Consider the following 17,702-nt stretch of genomic DNA (forward strand, 5'->3'; position numbering starts at 1 on the left):
CCCTCCCGTGCTCTTCATATCATGTTCGAAATCATTACAGCCCATTAGGATCTGTTCATACATGACATCTCCAAAGTCTTCTGCACCACAAAGGGCGTTAGCTGCTGCTGACAAATGTCATTTAGAGTATGAGAACAGCATTTACTGTCAAGACAAAAAAAGGCAAAACATGAGGTGAGATTTAAAGCTAACACAAGGAGTCGACAGCTTAACTAAAGAGGGTGTTTAAATGAAGAAAAGGTTGCGGTGTGTCAAGCTTGTGAGAAGAAAACGTAACTTAAAATTTAGAGACAAATATGTATAGAAAGTCTAACACGGGCGATCAGATGGAGGTGGTAGCAACGCACTGAGGCCCCCTTCTTTTCTATTACATGCATTTAAATAAAGAGTGCCATTTCCATTTTCAGTGTAAGATTTGAGCGATGGCAAAACAGCAACTTTTAAATATTTGATCGAACCGACGTACGTCCTTGTCCTTTGCACTCACGCATTTGCTTCATTGGAGGTTGCCGCTTGGTTAAAGCACATTGAGGAGAAGCAGGTGGTTGCCGGGTTGAAGTGACCACTTTGAAATAGTATAGGAACAGGAGCAGTAGCAGTGTGTGACAGCTTTTAGGTAAGCTGGGTGGTATCTGGCATGCAGCAGAATAACCATCATAATTTATGAGTTTGGTGGAAGAATCAAAGTGCTGACATGAAGCTTGCAGGATTAGCATCACAAAATAAACAAGCTCTTTCTTGATAAGTGATCCTCCTGATTTCCTCCCTTTAAGATTCAGAAAGCACCTTTCAAGTCAGGAATTTCAACGTAAAATAACTTGTGTTCAGCTCTATGTACTGTATAGGTCAAAAGTCCTTCCATATAGTATTCCTTCAGCCTGATCACATTTGTGTAAATAAAGGACAGCTGTTCGGTAAACACAACAGTGTAAGAATCAACACAACGCTCCACTTTCATTCCTCAGTCTCGTTTCTTCACAAGGGAAAAGTCAACAGTCACAGAGGCGTGGAAACACACTGCACGCTTCACTGAATGTCCTCCGAGTGTGTGCGTGTGTTTTCATCATACCTCTGATCTGCTGTGAATACACCATTAAAAGGCTTTGATAGAAAGTCAACGTACAGTTATTGAGTTAACAAAAGACTGTAATGACTTTCTTGATGGAGCAGACAACACTGACATGTTGGAATTCTGGGTATGTGTGTTGGAAATTTGACACTGAATAGCTGCTAATGAGTTTATATTGAGAGGTCAAAGGTTTTGTAGATTCCATCACATGATTTCAGGTACAGCGGTCTGAAAATGAAATATTTTCTGTTTGTAATGCATTCAGATTGAAAAAGTGTTAAAAGTATTGATGTCATTCCAATGATGTTGCTGGACATGAAGAATCTCAGGGCGCTTAGGTGACTTGGAGTCCTGCCACATTAAACACCTACAACATCTCAACTCTACTAAAGGTCTGCTCTCTGCGATTTTAAAAGGAAAAAACGATATGATTTACCGAAAATGTCAAAGTGTTTCCTTAGTTGGCGGAGTCGGTTCTAAGACATACTTAGCAGAACAATGGAGGAAACTCTTTACAATGTGCAGAAATCTGTAATCTTGTTTGAATTGTGAGTTTTTCCTCTGCACTGACCTTCAGCTCCCAGTGAAAGGTCATCTTCGAAGCTGCAGCCGTTCCTCAGCACCCCTGTTCTCACACACAGTTAACACAAAAGCAGTCAAGTTACGAAATCCCTTCAATAAGTTGTCCATGGTTGTAAAATGAATGTTAAGAGAAATTTCTATACAAATTCTGTCACTCGGAAACATAGCCAATAACTTTAACCGAGATTCACAATCTAAAAAACAAGTTGTGAGACTGGTTCAAAGTATTTTGTCATAAACCAAAGTCCCCAGAATGGAGGGGGTGTGAGTGTCAGCCTCGGGTCTTTACAAGGCGATATACAGACAGCATGAACAGAATAACATACCTCTGTTGGGAGAAGCACTCTGATCGTCCAAAGATCGTCCAAGGGGAGTCCTAGAGAAGGGACGAGGAGAGAGAGAGTTACACATCAACACTTACCAAAAACTGAACTTTAAAAATGAAACAAGCAACTCTATTAATGCGGTCAGGTTAGCCCTTATTAGCACTCCTCAGTATGCAGGACAAAACACACCAGCTGCATCACTTTTTATCACGTTATGTAATGTAGCAAACACACCAGATAGACACACACACCAGAAGTGAAGTGGGACACAGTGGCCAGGATGTGTCAAAAAGCAATGATCTACAGAAAATAAGCTGGTTGCTTTCGCCTGCAATTTAACATAGCAAGGCGAACAGGCTAAGGTAAGTATTAGTAAGCTACATTTCTCAGTCTTACAGCCTATCAGCCTAAGGCTAACCATCATAACACTAAGTAGTGAGGAAGTGAAGGACAACTTGCCTACACTAGCTCGCTAATCTGTAAACTACTCAGCCAAATAAGGTTCACAATCCAAAAGTTAGTCACTCGAGGACTAAATACTCCCAGCTCACTGCAGGTCAGGCTAAGGCTAAGAAGGCTAACTTACCTATTATACAAAGTCTTCACCTTCCAAGTGTCCACTTTTTCTTCAGGCTAAGGCTAAGTAACCAATACTAAATCCCTATCTGGTATAGGCCAACTATTTCAGTGATAAATAGCTGTCGGGCTTAAGTTTAGTAAGCTAACCCAAACAAAGTGCCTGTTGGATGATGGCTTACAATATCAGCGCTAACTGCATGTTTATTTAAGGCTCAGGTAAGCTTGTGAACTCCCGGTCAGAGGAGGTCTTTAATATATCAGTGCTGACCTCATATCAGACAAAAAGCAGCTATCCAACGCTACGGTTAAGTCATTCCCACTAAGTGTCTATCAGGTGTAGGCTAACTGTTTTGGGACTAACAACAGTTCAGGTTAAGGCTCATCGATGCAGACTCGTTAACTCTCAGAGAAATAAAACCAACTTAGCATTGCGTTTCAGGTATGTGCTTAGATAAGCAGGGTTTCAACCTGTTAGGTTGAGGGTAAGCAAAGCATGCTAACTGCCTGTTACGTCAAGGCTGCTGTCAGGCTAAGGCTAACTAACTAACTCAGGCTTAATGTCCATCAGGTCAAATCTAACTGTCTCTTTGATCATTTCTCATCAAGCTGAAGCTAAAGAATAATGCCAATCACCCATCAGACAAAGACTGACTATCCTGGCATCAACTGCCTGTCAGGCTGTATAGCGACCGTTGCTAGCTGCCAGGTTAAGGCTAAACATTCCAGTGCTAAATGCACATTAGGCTAAACCTACAACAGGCTAACCACTCAGACAAAGAACAACTTTTCCAGCAACTGTGTGTCAAGCTTAGGTTAAATAACGAAGACTAACCATCTACCTGAAGAACACTTACTAACCTAACACTAACTTCTTGTCAGTCAAGATTAAGAAAAAACAACAAAAACAAAAACAGTGCCAGGCAGGTGAAGGCTAACTATCCTGAACTCACTCCTGGTGCTACAGAGAGTTTTTGAACACCTGACCAAGGCGTGACTCCATATCCCAGACTAAATCCTGTTTTAGGCACCTATTCAAAAGGGTTCTACTGACCAGACTAGTTGTCCCGGGCTAATAAGCTGACAGATCAGGCTCGTTGACAGCAGCAGTAACCTAGCTGGTCTGAGCTGCTGTCTGCAGCTGAATGCTGCAAACACTGAGCTGTTACACAACCTGCAGCTCTTATCAATGGGACAAACTTCATGCCACCATTTTATACAAACACACACACACACACACACACTGGAGCACACAACCATACGGGGATGGTTGTGTAACACTACGCAGCCGCAGTGTTTGGTAATCCTCCTACTTCCCAATGGCAGCCATGTTGGCCTCAGGCCCCAACCCTGTGGCAGTTGCTATAGTTACCTGTGATTCTGTTTCTGCTGGTCGTGTTACCACGGTGACGTTACAGAGGACACGTCTGAGCACTGTAAAACCAGAGCGCCGTGAGTGACAGCGGCTTACATGGTGTGTGTGTGTGTGTTTGTGTGATAACAGTGTTGACTCAGCAGAAGGAACTCCTCCTCTGTTTACACTCCTTTCTTTTTCTGCCTCTCTTTCCGTCTTCTGTCAGCTTCTTCCTGCCTCTTTCTTCCATCTTTCGCCTTTACGGCTCTATGTGCCCTATCTCTGGGCGTGGGTCTCCCACCTTTGTGCCCATGTGATCTGAGTATTGTATGTCTAGGCGTTGGCTGTGTATCACTTTCTTCGTCAGCGGGTGATAACTCTGCTGCTGAACACACAGACGTAACACCTCCAGAAAACCATCAACCACATAAACCATTCTGTCCCTGAACCTCTCAGTCAGGATTCAGGACAACTCAGTTTGCTTACTGTACTTTCCAGCTGATCATTTCACGAATGTCCACCAGGTTTTTTCACTGGGTTTTATTTCAGTCGTAACAGATCTACTTGAAACCTGCTGCAGTGGAATAATCCATACCAGTGCAACATTTGATCATCTGTAATTGAAGGTATCATCAAGGGAAGTCTGCACTCCTTTAACACACATGACACTCAGAGAACAGGCTATAAGAGGCAGCATTAAGCAGCCGAAACTAGTTCCTATAGTTTAGTGCAGAATTGGTACTGTACCTGCATTCAATCAGCCAGCTTGTTATCTTGTTGGGAACTCGCCCTGACAGATAGAGGCAGAGAGGAGCATGTTAGAGCAACATGCCAGCAGATGACGTGTATAACAGTGATTACAACATGCCATAAAAGAAGCATTGGACTAGACTACAGGATATAACTCTTAACATCACAGCTGATTATGGCCATGGTGCCAGCATGGAGCTATTCAACCACAGTTTATGTCAAGATGACCTATACCTTGGACATGATCACGCCATTACCCTGCAGCTCATGGTCATTTTGAGATGGGTCAGAAAGCCTATCAAAGTTTCCCCGGAGTCCATCAGAAATATTCAAAACGGATGGTTCAAAACAGGGCCTAGCTTGAACCAGTTTGTGACTTTAACAAATAAATCATTATCAAACTCCAAGCACTTGAAGACAGTTTACAATTAAACAAAACCGGTATGGCTTAAAAGGATTGCACGTGTTTAAACAAGATTAATCCCATGTCTGGACCACAAGCGTCACATCAGCGTCATAATCACACGATGACAGGGCACAGCACACTTAACTGTCAATACCGGTTATGTCTTGTGCCGCACTATGAAAATAAAATAATTATAAAATACATATCAAACTGTGGTATAGACAAATTTCAGATAGTCTTGTTTGCAAAATATAGATGCATTTGGATTGGTTGTAAATTGTTCAATACATTTATCTTAAGCATTAACACACATGTCAAGACGCTGTTACTCCTGTGAGAAGCAGCCAAGTTGCCACACTCTAATGAACCAGTGCAGACAGCTGCAAGGATTAAAAATGAAAAGTAGAGCCCAATTAAGAGGCTATATATCCATACTAATGTCTGTGCATGTGCTGTACTTCCTAAATCATAAAGTCTGCACGTTAATAGGCCGACAAGGATGAAGCTAAAATGCTGATGTTCAGCAGGTATACAGCCATGAAAACCATGTTCATAAAATTAATGTATTACTTAGCATACAAGCTATTCTCATCCAGTTATCGACATATTTTAGGCTTGACAAAAGCAGTTGACTAACTCGTACTGACCGAAAACAGCCAAATTCTTCATCCCACAACATGTCTTGGCTCAAAACATAGGGTGACGATTAATGTGAAAATTAAAGCGGTAATTTTAGAAAACAATCTCTATATAAAAAACTGAAAGAGTGATAATACAAGTGTATTGTTAAAACAAAAATTCAGCCTACATCTTTTCAGTCTGGAAAAAACCTTGCGTCGATATCTTGCACTGTTTCCATATTTATGTATTTTTGTTCAGGCAACTCTTCGCACTACTGCAATCAATGTTGTAAAATAAAGACAGTCTGTATCACCTTCCCTTTCCCTGCAGTTATCTATTCTCAAAACGCAATACGAGGGATCATTTAGGATTTTTCCATCTACTTCTTAAGCATAGCATTTAACAGAAGCAAGAGGACCAGCAGCTTAACACACTTAGCATTGGAATTGTTTTTAAGCCACATCAATATAAAGATTTTGGATTAGTAAATAAAGTTAAGAGCTTTTTGTTTGACGGATTACGCAACTGAGACTCTGTTGCTAGGCAACCTCAAACACAATACACAAATGGCCTCTTTGTTCTGCAATTTCTTGTTTCTTATCAGCTGACATATAAAGTGAAACAGATATACTGATGAGATAAAAAATCTGCACTTACTTTGGCACACTGCTGTAAGCTTGCAGGGAAGTGAATACTTCATGTTGTAGCAGAAAGTTAGAGTCTCACCGCAAATAAATAAAGAGCGGATTTGATATTCTGCTTTTATAATAGTTGATATTAATATTGTTAACATATTAATATATTATATATTAAATTATATTTAAAACATTGCTTTAGTGGTCGTAAAGCTTCATCTAACCTGGTTCTTCTGATGGTCTCTGTTCCTTTGCGTTCCTCTTGTCCTGCTGTGGCTCCTGGGGGCCACATCTCTCTGGTTCTGATTCCTGCCAGACGGAGTCCCTGCTCTGGGCCCAGGCCCGTCGCCGCGAACAGGCTCCGTTGGAGTCTGATTGCACTCTGGGATCTGAGGATTAATCATGCACACAATCTGTCTGAACACCGGGCCACTGTAAAAGTCATCAATCAGGTTTGACAGGTATCCAACCTGACAAACAGAAACTACAACTGATTCAATATAAACACACACAGAAGGTGAGCGGAGCGTGGGGATCACATGCTTCAGGCCCCGCCTCCACATATAGGTCACCTTTCTGTTCTTTATGACCACCGGTGTGCAACAGTCATTTAACGTTTATGGTCAGTTTTGTGTCAAGCTTTGGCGGAAGAAGCTAGCTCTTCAAACACACTTACTCTAACTCACATATTAACTCTGCATTTGAATCTGTCTGTGTGACCATTCCTGTTATCTAGCTAACTGTAACTGTTTATCCATTACTTTCAGGTTATCACAACAGTTTAACCCAACAGTTTTAACTTTTTACCCCTTTCTTTAAGCTAACTGTTCCAGCATTTTACCTCAATTTAGGCTAATTTTTTAAACTTTTCTTTTAACTAACTGTTTCAGGATGTACATTTGGCTAACTGCTTCTAATACCCATTTCTATTAGCTTAAGGTTTCCACTTTCTACCCATATTGTTAGCTAACGTTTTTCATACCAATCATTTTTTGCTGTTTCCACTTCTTTGCCCATTCTTTTAAGCTAACTAATTCAGCATATTATTAGTTAAGCTACATTTTTTTGCAACTTTCTACCAACTTTTTTTTTTGATCTGTTTCAGGATTTTACCCCTTACTTAGAGATGTTCTAACTTTTTATCCACTTTTACGTAATCATTTGAAAGTTTTACTCATTTCTTTAAGCTAACTTTATCCATTACTTTAAGCTAACTGTTTGAACCGACTACTTTTTTAAGCCAACCCTTTCAAGTTTTTTCTCATAATTTATTTCGCTCACTATTCCAACTTTTCTACCCGTTACCTTTTGTTTACCAATTCATGCTAGCTAAATATTTTAGTGAGAATTCACTACTTTAAAAAACATGGTTTTGCTAAATATTTCTACATCGTTGAAAAACTGTTATAACTTTTGAACCGTTCTTTTAGAGGATTGTTTTAACTATCACTTTTAGCTACGCATGTTTTAACCTGTTCTCGCGACATGGTTCAACTGATAATAGCATGTTTTAGCTATATTTTTAGCTAAATGTTTTTTGTACTATTTAAACTGTTCAGACATTACTTTTAGACGTCTGGTTTAAATATATATTTTGGTATTTATTCGCTGAATTCTACACTGTTTATTCATCATTTTATTTTAACTAGATGGTACAACCTTTCATCCAATACTTTGAAAATGTTTAACATTATCCAGCAGTAGGTAAAGATTAGCTATCTATCTGGATTGTTTCATTACTTTTGTTACATATTTTGAGCCAACTGTTTCCCCAATCACAGTAGCCTATATACATTACTTTAAATTGGATTTTAACGGTACATTTTAAAATTGAATCCATTGAGGTGCTGTGTCAACTGTATACCTCAATATTGTCCATCACTTTTAGTTAACTTATTTTTCGGTTTATCCATTACTTTGAGCTTACTATTTCACCTGTCACCCATTGCTTCAAGTTCTATATTTCAAGTGTTTATCCTGCGCCTTTAAGTGACTTTTCTGGTTTGTGGGGACCTATGCTGTACATGACTAAGGATGAAAAAACGATATTAGTCAACTAGCCTATTTTGAACTTTTGATCTACTGCAATGATTCTGATTTTGTGTTTGGGTTCTAACTTACCTTCTGGGGCCTTCAGTGTCCCCTCATCTAAACATTACAAATGTATATGGTATTTATAATTGCCTCTTAGGCCTTTGGTAGTTGTTTGATGTGTATGCTCTCAAGCAGGAAGCTGATGTTTATTTGGTAATTTGTTGATTCAGAGCTGACGTCACAATAACGACTGGTTGCAGACTTGTAGCCACTTCCTATTTAAGGTGTCCTTCCCATTTTGACAAACTGTCAAACCGAAAAATTGCCAATAAATGTTTTCAAGTTAAACAGTGTGCAGGGTTTTACCTCTAAGTGTTTATCCAGAGCATGTAGCCAATTATTCATCTGTTCATCTAATACATTTCTACAACTTAACCAACACTGTAGCAGTAAGATGACGCACCTGCAGCCGTGCCGTTGTCCACTCCCAGAGCTCCACTCTCCATATCTGGCTGTCTTTTGTGACTGTTTGGGTCAGCCAGACAAGACTGACGACTCTACAGCAACATCAGCAAACGGGTACAAACCTGAGAGAGCAGCAGCGGAGCAAGAGAGAGAGAGAGAGAGAGAGAGAGAGGATGGCGAACCTATTTATTATTTTTTCTCTAGATGGAGACAGCTAACAGTGAAAGCAGATTGAAGCCGGTACGGAACAACGGATTGAAAGCTGACCACTAATTAGAAATGTCTTCAAACAAGCTCTTAAAAACACAACAAGTGAATCATACTGGAGGGGTAAACCAGTGGGAAGATGAGAAGTGGAGAAGTGTCTTTTATAATTGATGACCAAGTTACGCACACTGAGAGCCACTGAGATTACACAGTTACACACACACACACACACACACACACACACACACACACACACACACACACACACACACACACACACACACACACACACACACACACACACACACACACACACACACACACACACACACACACACACACACACACACACACACACACACACACACACACACACACACACACACACACACACACACACACACACACACACGTTAAGCTCATTTTTAGAGATGTCTTTGGTCTCAGTTGAATAGATAAGTATCAGCTAAATCAAGACTTTTTATATTTATGGGTTACTTGTGGAAAACATCAGTGTTCTGTTAGTTTTGCAGAGAAAATATTTTCTTTTCTCAACATGATGTAAGGTATCCTGTTTGTTTCAGTGCCTTTTGAAGTCTTTTAAATCACTTCTTAAACCTCACTTTTAGAGACCCGCTTTTAGGTGATTTCACCTTTGAAAGATTTGTATTGATCTTTCTGTTCCTTTCATTAACTGTATTGCTTTTATCCATTCTCAACCGTTCTTTAAATGTATCCCTTCCTGTATTGATTTTACTGCGCTGTCTTTATTCATTCCTACTCCTTTTAATGTTTAACTCTTCTGCCCTCTGTTGCTTTATATATTAATTTAACCATCTCTAATTTATTCTTCCTTTTTATCTTCATTCTGTTTTCAGTGCCTGTGGTGTGATGTCGTTTCTCCTTTATTTTTACATTGTTCTCTTCTTGTTGACTTTTTATTATATTTTCCTTCATTGTATTGTTTTATATCTTTGACTGCCTCTGGATACCTGCCTGATTGTGTCTCTCTTATTCCCATCATTTGCATTGATATTATTTTTGGACTCTCTGTTTGGCACGTCTGTTGTTGTCCCGACTTTATGTATTTACTTTGTCTGTCGAATCTTTCTAAACATTATTTTTTAAAGGTGTTATATAAGTAAAGTTATTAATATTATATTTTAAAGCTATTATTCTGCTGACAACGATATCCTAAATAACGATTTGTTTTTAGCCTAGATGAAATAAAATCTAATATATGTTAATGTTTGCTTAAGCATATTATTACAATGCTGCTCTCTGGCAGCTTTACAGTTCAACTTTGATTGAGACCGAGTGTATCAGACAGAATGAGTCATTTTCTTTCTCAAAACAATCAGCTAATACGTCTATTTTTGGGTTTGTAATTTTCCCAGAATGATCAAATTACAGATGTCAACGTGTCCATCAACATACTTCTTTCGGCATACTGTAAATGCTGTGTATATACTGTATATAAATATAAAGAAGAAATAGCAGAACTAACAGACTTATTATTGAAAGATAATGTTTAAGACACAACAGGAAAGGTTTCTACTAGAGTACTGAAACGATTAATCGTCAATTTAATGACAATAATCCTTTAAACCAACAATTAAAGTAATCTATCATGTAGGAATATTTAATTAAAACCTCTGTTTCCAGTTACAGTAATATGAGGATTAACCACTGAAGACTTTGTTGTATCTTTAAAGATTTTGGTTTGTACCGCTGGTCGTGCAAAAAAACAAAAGTCAAACAAAAGAATGACGTCAACTAGAAAGTTGTGATGGAGACTTTTTACCCATTTTTAGTTATTTACATATAATGAACAATTTTAGGGGGAAAATGATAGAAACATTTATTTTAAAAGACAGGGTGAGATAGAGCAGCCCCAGCTTTACCAGTACACTCTTTGAAGATAGAAACCTATTAATAGTTCATTTGGTTACATGGTACTAAAAATAGTCGAGGTGGAGCAACAGGCAAAAGAGTTACAGACTAAAATAAAACTTCAGCCTACAAAAACAAAAGAAGGTCAAGAAGGAAAGTTTTGCCCAGAGAGTTATCGACTGCATGGAGGAGAAGATGGAGAGGAAGAGGGAGAGAAAAAGAAGAACGTGTGAAACAGGAAACCAGAGTTTAGAATAAAGAACAGGGCAGCTTCCTGTCTGAGAGAGATGGCGGGGCTGATTGAGGGGAGAGTTTATTTTTAGATCTCTCTTGTAAATGTCAGAAAACAACAACAGAGGGACAGATAGTGTGGGGAGAGCAGGTCTTTAACACAGAGCTGCCCTCATCACAGTCCACTTAACACATCCTTCAGCCCCCAAAGTCCATCTCTTTGTATCAACACTCAACTTGTGTTTAAAGGAGGCTATTAGGGTGGTTTTAGTTTCTGGTTTTTCATTCGATTTTTAAAGGGGTGCAACTGTGACAAGATTTCACGGAGGAGAAAAGCATGAACCCGTCATGTAATGAAAGCTTAAACGCTATGTCTGGATCAACCAGTGACCTCAGGTGTTGAAAAATGAACCCAATGGGAAAGTGCAAAAGAACTGCAGTTCATCAAGTGTCCACTTGAAGCTGGCTCCAAAAGCCAAGGAATTCCCATTAAAGCCATTATCACTATGGCTGTTTTTACAGCAGAAATAAACATGCTTGGTTGAAAAATGGTTTTGGTTTGACTTGTTCATTTGTTTTTTTGGAAATACTGTCTGTTTATAAGTCATCTGTTTCTTTACTAAGGCCAAGAGTAATGCAGACATTTGCATAATCAGGGGCATTATTAAGTTGTCAGACCGGTGGGCTTATAATGAATAAAGACAAAGATGGGCCGACGGCAAAGTCCTTATTGCAGGTCTCTGAAATACAAAGGCATAATCATCAAGTCTGCAGCTGTCAGAGGGGAATGTCCAGTTGTTACAATAAGTGAACTGAAATACTGCTCCATCTGTTTAATGCAGAGAACTCAAGGGATTCAAGAAAACAACAGGAGATACCAGTTAAGATTTCTGCAACGTACCAGTCAAGGAAAAAGATTTGGAGCTACCAACACAGAAAACAGACCTACAGTATATTCTCCAATTCAACAATATCACTTCTGTTCCATATTTATATAACCTCATTCAACACCACAACAACCAACATGACTAATCTTCTTTCTTCACATTACAATACAGTCATTGGTCACTTAGTTTTTATCTTTCTCTAAGAAGAACTTTTTGTTTATGAAAAATGACTCCCTGTTACTTTTCTGTCATTTGACAAATGATCGGTTGAACTCTGGACTCTTTCTCATAAACAACTTTTTATTTCTCAGATCTCAAACACAAGATGAGAGAAAACTGTTGCAGAAGAACAGAGTGCAGTAATAAACACATCAGTTCTGTATTTGTTTTACTAACAGAGTCACTCCTGCTGTGAGAGCTATGTCACCTGGACTCAAAAATGTTCATATCTATCATAACTTGGCTCAGTTTGGTGTCTTTTGATCTAAAAAGCAAAACAACTCAAATCAATGGTAAAACTATCAGTGGTGAATATCACCGTTTTAAAAGAATCAATACAAGATGCATAAGAAGACTTGGGAAGATAGAAATCAATACATAAGGGGTGCAGATGGCCTAGCGGTTGGGTCGCACCCCATGTGGAAGGCTGTAGTCCTCAAGGCGGGCGGCCGAGGTTCAGATCCGGCCTGTGCATGTCCTTTCCACTCTCTCTCTCTGTTTCATACTCTATCCACTGTCCTATCAAATAAGGGCAAGAAGCCAAACAAAAAAATCTAAAAACTGAAAATAAATCGATACATAAAACAACAAATGTGGGACTAACACAGGGAAATATAAAAATAAATAAACAGATAACCAAACAAGATACTGAATTTACTTAAGATGGTATCAGATATTATTCACTTTATTATAAAAGACGTTAGATCAATATGATTAAATAGCCACCAAAAACAACATTATGCAAATGAAAGTCGAATATGTATGTAATGTATGTAATGCCCTTTGTGATGTCACAAAGGGAAAATCTCCAAACGGCCTGTTTGAGCACACATTTTCTGAAAAGTGGAGCAGGCAAAAGACAGAGGAGATGGACTTTTCTCATAATTAGGGGGGGGGGGGTGTAGACAGACTAGGGCCACATACTAGTTAGAAAAGTGTATTTTGCCTACAAGTGTTGATTTAAAAATAACAGTTTCTCTACGTGGCATAAAAAATCCCCATGAGTTATTTTTCTTCTTCAAACTTGTTTGATATCATTTTCTTCCCTTGTTTTGTCTTTTACAGTTAAATAAAGAAGGCAGGAGTACATCATCAAATGTGTACAGCAGGTTCTGCAATCCTGCAATAAAATATACAAGAATGTAAGGTCTTTCTGTTTTATATCACTGTAATATAATCAACCCTAACCCCTAACCCCTAACCCGTTCGCTGTGACACAAACCAGACTCCGAGGGTCACCACTTTATTCAAACCAAACTTTCAGGCTTTTTTTTTTTATTTCCGCAACATGAACGCAGAAAACCCTCCAGCTGTGCACGAACCCTCGTCTCAGTGACAGTGACTGCTGCTCGCTGCAAACAAAGGCTCAAATTATTACCATTATTATTTGGTTTTGAGTTTATGGCCGGTGGTAATAAACAGAGACCACAAAGAGAGTGTAATGATGAATGAAGTTTTCATTAAACATCAGCAGTGAAGGGGAAACACTATGTTAACTCCAGTACTGTGTTTGAGGGAGGGCTATGGACAGTGGCAGATATTGAGGAGAGAGAGAGACTGGGGGGAATGACATGCGGTGAAGGGGCCAAGGTTTCGAACCCGGGCCGTCCACTTGGAGGACTACAGCCTCTAGAGGGGGCGCTCGCACTAACCTAGGCAACATGCAATCCCTGTTTTAGAATCATTAAGAACGGGCCTGCTTCAGGCTTGTGCTGCAGGTCCCAGAAACAAGGGAACATTTCATTGGTAGAGGTAAGATTTGATTCAACTAAATACAAGCGAATTCTTGAATAAAAAGTCTCAACATCTGTAGAAAGAAAGCTGGAGATAAAAGAGGATGACTTCCACAACACGATAGTGATCTTAAACACACCTCAAACTCAATGGAAATCTTCAAAAGGGCTCATGTTGAAGGTTTAACCGTCGCACTTGTACTTGCACTTACTCAAACCTATAAACATCATCAGATGGGCTTTAAGAGGAGAGACTTCAAAAGAGCAGAGCGGGCAGTGAAGCCGAGCCATCACCCACAGATATAAAGGATGGTTTGGGGCCCTTTTTCTGTTGAAACAATACAATTTAGATAACGACCATTCATGTCGGAGTGAACAAACCTTTGCATCTACTGTGGACACAGACACACAAACACACACACACTTTGTACACATGCACAGTGTGCAGGAGTTTACCTTCAGTATGGACAAATTGCTCCCCTAAAGGTTTTTCTGTTTTCTATTTAAAAAAAACAACTAAGTTAATGTGAGGCTTACTGCTCTGCTAAGTTTGGTACGTCCATTATCTTTACCACTTTTCTCGTTCGGGGTATCGGGGGGCGGGGGGGGGAGCCGATCCCAGCGGTCATTGGGCGTGAGGCGAGGTTTACACCCTGGACTGTTCTCCAGTCAATCACAGGGCCTGATATATAGAGACAGACAAACCAGCCACACTCACGATTTCGAGTCACCAATTGGTCTAACGAGCATGTGTTTGGACTGTGGGGAAAAAGCCGGAGTACCCTGAAGGAACCGACATGCAAACTACACACGGAGAGGCTCTGTTTGACAGGGATTTGAACCAGGATCCTCCTCGCTGTGAGGCGACAGAGCTAACCACTGCACATGCAGCCCAAAGATGTCCCCATGGAGTTAAAAAAAAAAAGAAAAAAAAAGGATTTTGGGTCCTGCTGCTGCAAAGTAGGAAATACTAAAAAACCATTCACCCAGCAGTGTCAGTCAGTTGACAGAAATTCTAGTTTTAATTAGAAATTCTGCTTCTGCTTTCATCTTTACTCAAACAGCAATGTCTGAAATTCTCCTCTGACAGCTTCATAATGTGACGACTGGATGCTTTCCTTTTGTATAATTGCCACTAATTTGATTAATTGTTTTCTTCAACTACTCAAACACTCGATTTGGCTGAAATGGACTGAGATATGGCCGAGCGTATATTCTCCATTGATTAAAAAAAAGAGTAAAAACATTTAGAAAAAGTGCAGAAAAAAAAAACCCTTTGACCTGGTTTCATTAGAAGATCCAAATCAGATCTGCAATATTAATAAAAACGTCTCCAGTGACAAGTCATTAGCACAAACACCGCACGTTAAACCTGTTCACATGTCGATGAGCGCCTCAGTGTTATTCTAGGACTGACTTGAACAAATTTTTTCGACCCAGCCCTTCAACAAAGTTGTTCATGCATGAAGCCCTTACAAGAACAACATTCATTGTATTCTATAACGTTCACCTGAAACCTGCAGGAACTTGTTTCACACTAAAGACAGCAATAACAGGATGCATTAAATGTCCAAACAGTATGAAATATCCTTAATGTTTGCAATGGCATGATCTGAAGAAGCTTCAAAATAAAATGCTGCTAACTTTGCCATTCTGCTGCATGAGAAACGCTGTAAATGTTAATACTTTTACTTTTTTAGAGTTAGATTTTGAACTTTTTACACGTCTGGTATTTAGCTAAGGAAACAATTTACATATTTATCAGAAAGGGAAAAGCTCAGTTGCACAGTGAAAAGGCAGACATCTTCAAGCAGGGGAGGAATGAGCTTCTGATCTACACAGACAACAAACATTGACTAAAGTAAAACACAAAGCTTTACCACAACACAGATCCGTTTAGTGATACACACGAGTGATAGAGCTGCATTCAAAGACCAGAAATACACAACTTGAAGGAACAATACAGACTGAATTAATCAAAAGTAGTTCAGATGTTCTGATTATTCAGAATATGTCAATGATATATAAATAAATCACTACAACTCATTTACTGTCGGACGGCTTCATTTCTAAAAGATCTTCATGTTTTCTATGTGGAAAAAATAAATCAAGTTCAAAATGTCCTTCTGAAATTTGGTTTAGCATTAATTTGTAGCACTATACAAGTATTTTTAAATCGTATTTAGGTGGCGTTATTGCGTAAATATACTTTGTCATTCTGCATCACTGCAGTGTCACAGTCTCTGCTTCTACAATTCAGGGTTTTATTTCCTCCTCCTTATTTATTTCCTCCTAGATAGAGCTGAACAGCATGTTTGTCATCAGCAGCAGAAACAAGACGTGACAGGACTCAGATGTTTCGCTTTAGTGAAATCAACATCACAATTTAGAAACACCCGTCTTCCATTCATAATTTAACTTGAGCAAAACTATATAAATAAGATTTTTGGATCTTTTCATATGTCCATCTCTTCCCGCTGCTGCTGCTGATAACTTCTGCATTACTTAGTACAAAGTGGAAGAAAAACAGTGGAAGAAGTATTCTGATACATCACATCAAGTAAAAAATAAATACTCCAAAATATTACAAGTTCAAATCCTGCACTTTAAAAACACGACTTCTTAGAAAAGACAGCAAAGTAAGCTGACTGAGGTGTAAAAAGAATTCCTTCCACAGAGTTCATAATATTCTGTATTGTCGGATATGATTGCGCAATGTTGTCATTTGTCGGGTCATTTTAAGTACTGAACACGACTTAATCATAGACGGTAATACAAACTTCACTTCACAGGTAAGTTCAGTATTTCTCAGTAAAGTTTTGCAAAGAAGAGCTACAGTACAGGATCATTACATAAAACCACAAGTTCCTCTAAAACTGTACTGAAGTTGAGGAGTTGGGTAAAACTACTCGGTCACTCTTTGAAAACTGACAGCAGAAGTTTATCACGCACACACAAGTCAAATAAAATGATACATAGTAGCCTACCTCGGTCTGATTCTGTCACCTTAACTTCGTCTATCTGCTGTTACATACTGACATAGTTTGAGACTGGTTATTAAAACTAACTTTATATCATCATACGTCACAAACTTTCCTTTTCGTCTTTGGAAGAGACTAACGTGTTTATCCTGTTCCTGCTCAGTTTGACACAGATACACGGAGGACAGCAGAACAAAGTGTCCACACACCGTCCCTCACTCACTCAGAGCAGTAAGGCTGTTCTTCTGAGTGTCTGTGAGCACCAGCAGCGGTGAAGCCACTCACCTTCATGTTTCTCCGCAGTTTAGTCTCTCGGCTCCCGAACTGTCAAACTCTCGTCCAAACTTTTCTGAAAACACTCCGACATTCCTGCTTCCGCTTCCTGAAACCTGCAACAGCATGGAGGGAGCGCGGACGGAGGACGGGAGGGGGCGTGTCTCCTCAGTGTGCTGCCGCAGCCGGGAAATAGCGACACCTGCCGGCACGACACGAGACTGCACCTTGTTGTCACAGTAATTATTACAGCCGAACGATAGTTGCGCAGTTGCATCAGGGTTTTTTTTTCTGTACAGAAATGTTGTGAAGAAAACAGAAAACTTTGAGATGAGGTGCCATTTTTTTAGTAGCCTACATTTTTTTTTTTTTTTTTTTATGTTTGTTTTAAAATGTTCCAGGTGATTAGTTGCATGGGCGGTTCTAGGCAGGGGCCAACAGGGGCCAGTGCCCCTGTAAA

General features: G+C 39.4%; 1 protein-coding gene across 2 annotated transcripts in view; it reads right to left on the reverse strand.

Moving 5' to 3' along the window:
* Positions 1-17,370, reverse strand: part of itprid2 (ITPR interacting domain containing 2) — a 40,839-nt gene extending 23,469 nt beyond the window's left edge. Inside the window, exons 1-6 of one of the 2 annotated variants that reach the window (XM_061053137.1) lie at positions 17,255-17,370; positions 8,817-8,940; positions 6,544-6,708; positions 4,655-4,697; positions 1,978-2,027; positions 1,641-1,694 (exon numbers count right to left, since the gene is read on the reverse strand). In XM_061053137.1, coding sequence (XP_060909120.1) covers positions 1,641-1,694; positions 1,978-2,027; positions 4,655-4,697; positions 6,544-6,708; positions 8,817-8,859 — 355 coding nt within the window. In that variant the 5' untranslated portion in view covers positions 8,860-8,940; positions 17,255-17,370. Of the gene's footprint in view, positions 1-1,640; positions 1,695-1,977; positions 2,028-3,607; positions 3,703-4,654; positions 4,698-6,543; positions 6,709-8,816; positions 8,941-17,254 lie in introns of those variants that run through there. The other variant, XM_061053138.1, reaches the window with a different exon arrangement.
* Between the last annotated feature and the right edge of the window lie 332 nt (positions 17,371-17,702).

Source organism: Labrus mixtus, chromosome 13 (genome assembly GCF_963584025.1).
Source record: "Labrus mixtus chromosome 13, fLabMix1.1, whole genome shotgun sequence".
Taxonomy (NCBI): Eukaryota; Metazoa; Chordata; class Actinopteri; order Labriformes; family Labridae; genus Labrus; species Labrus mixtus.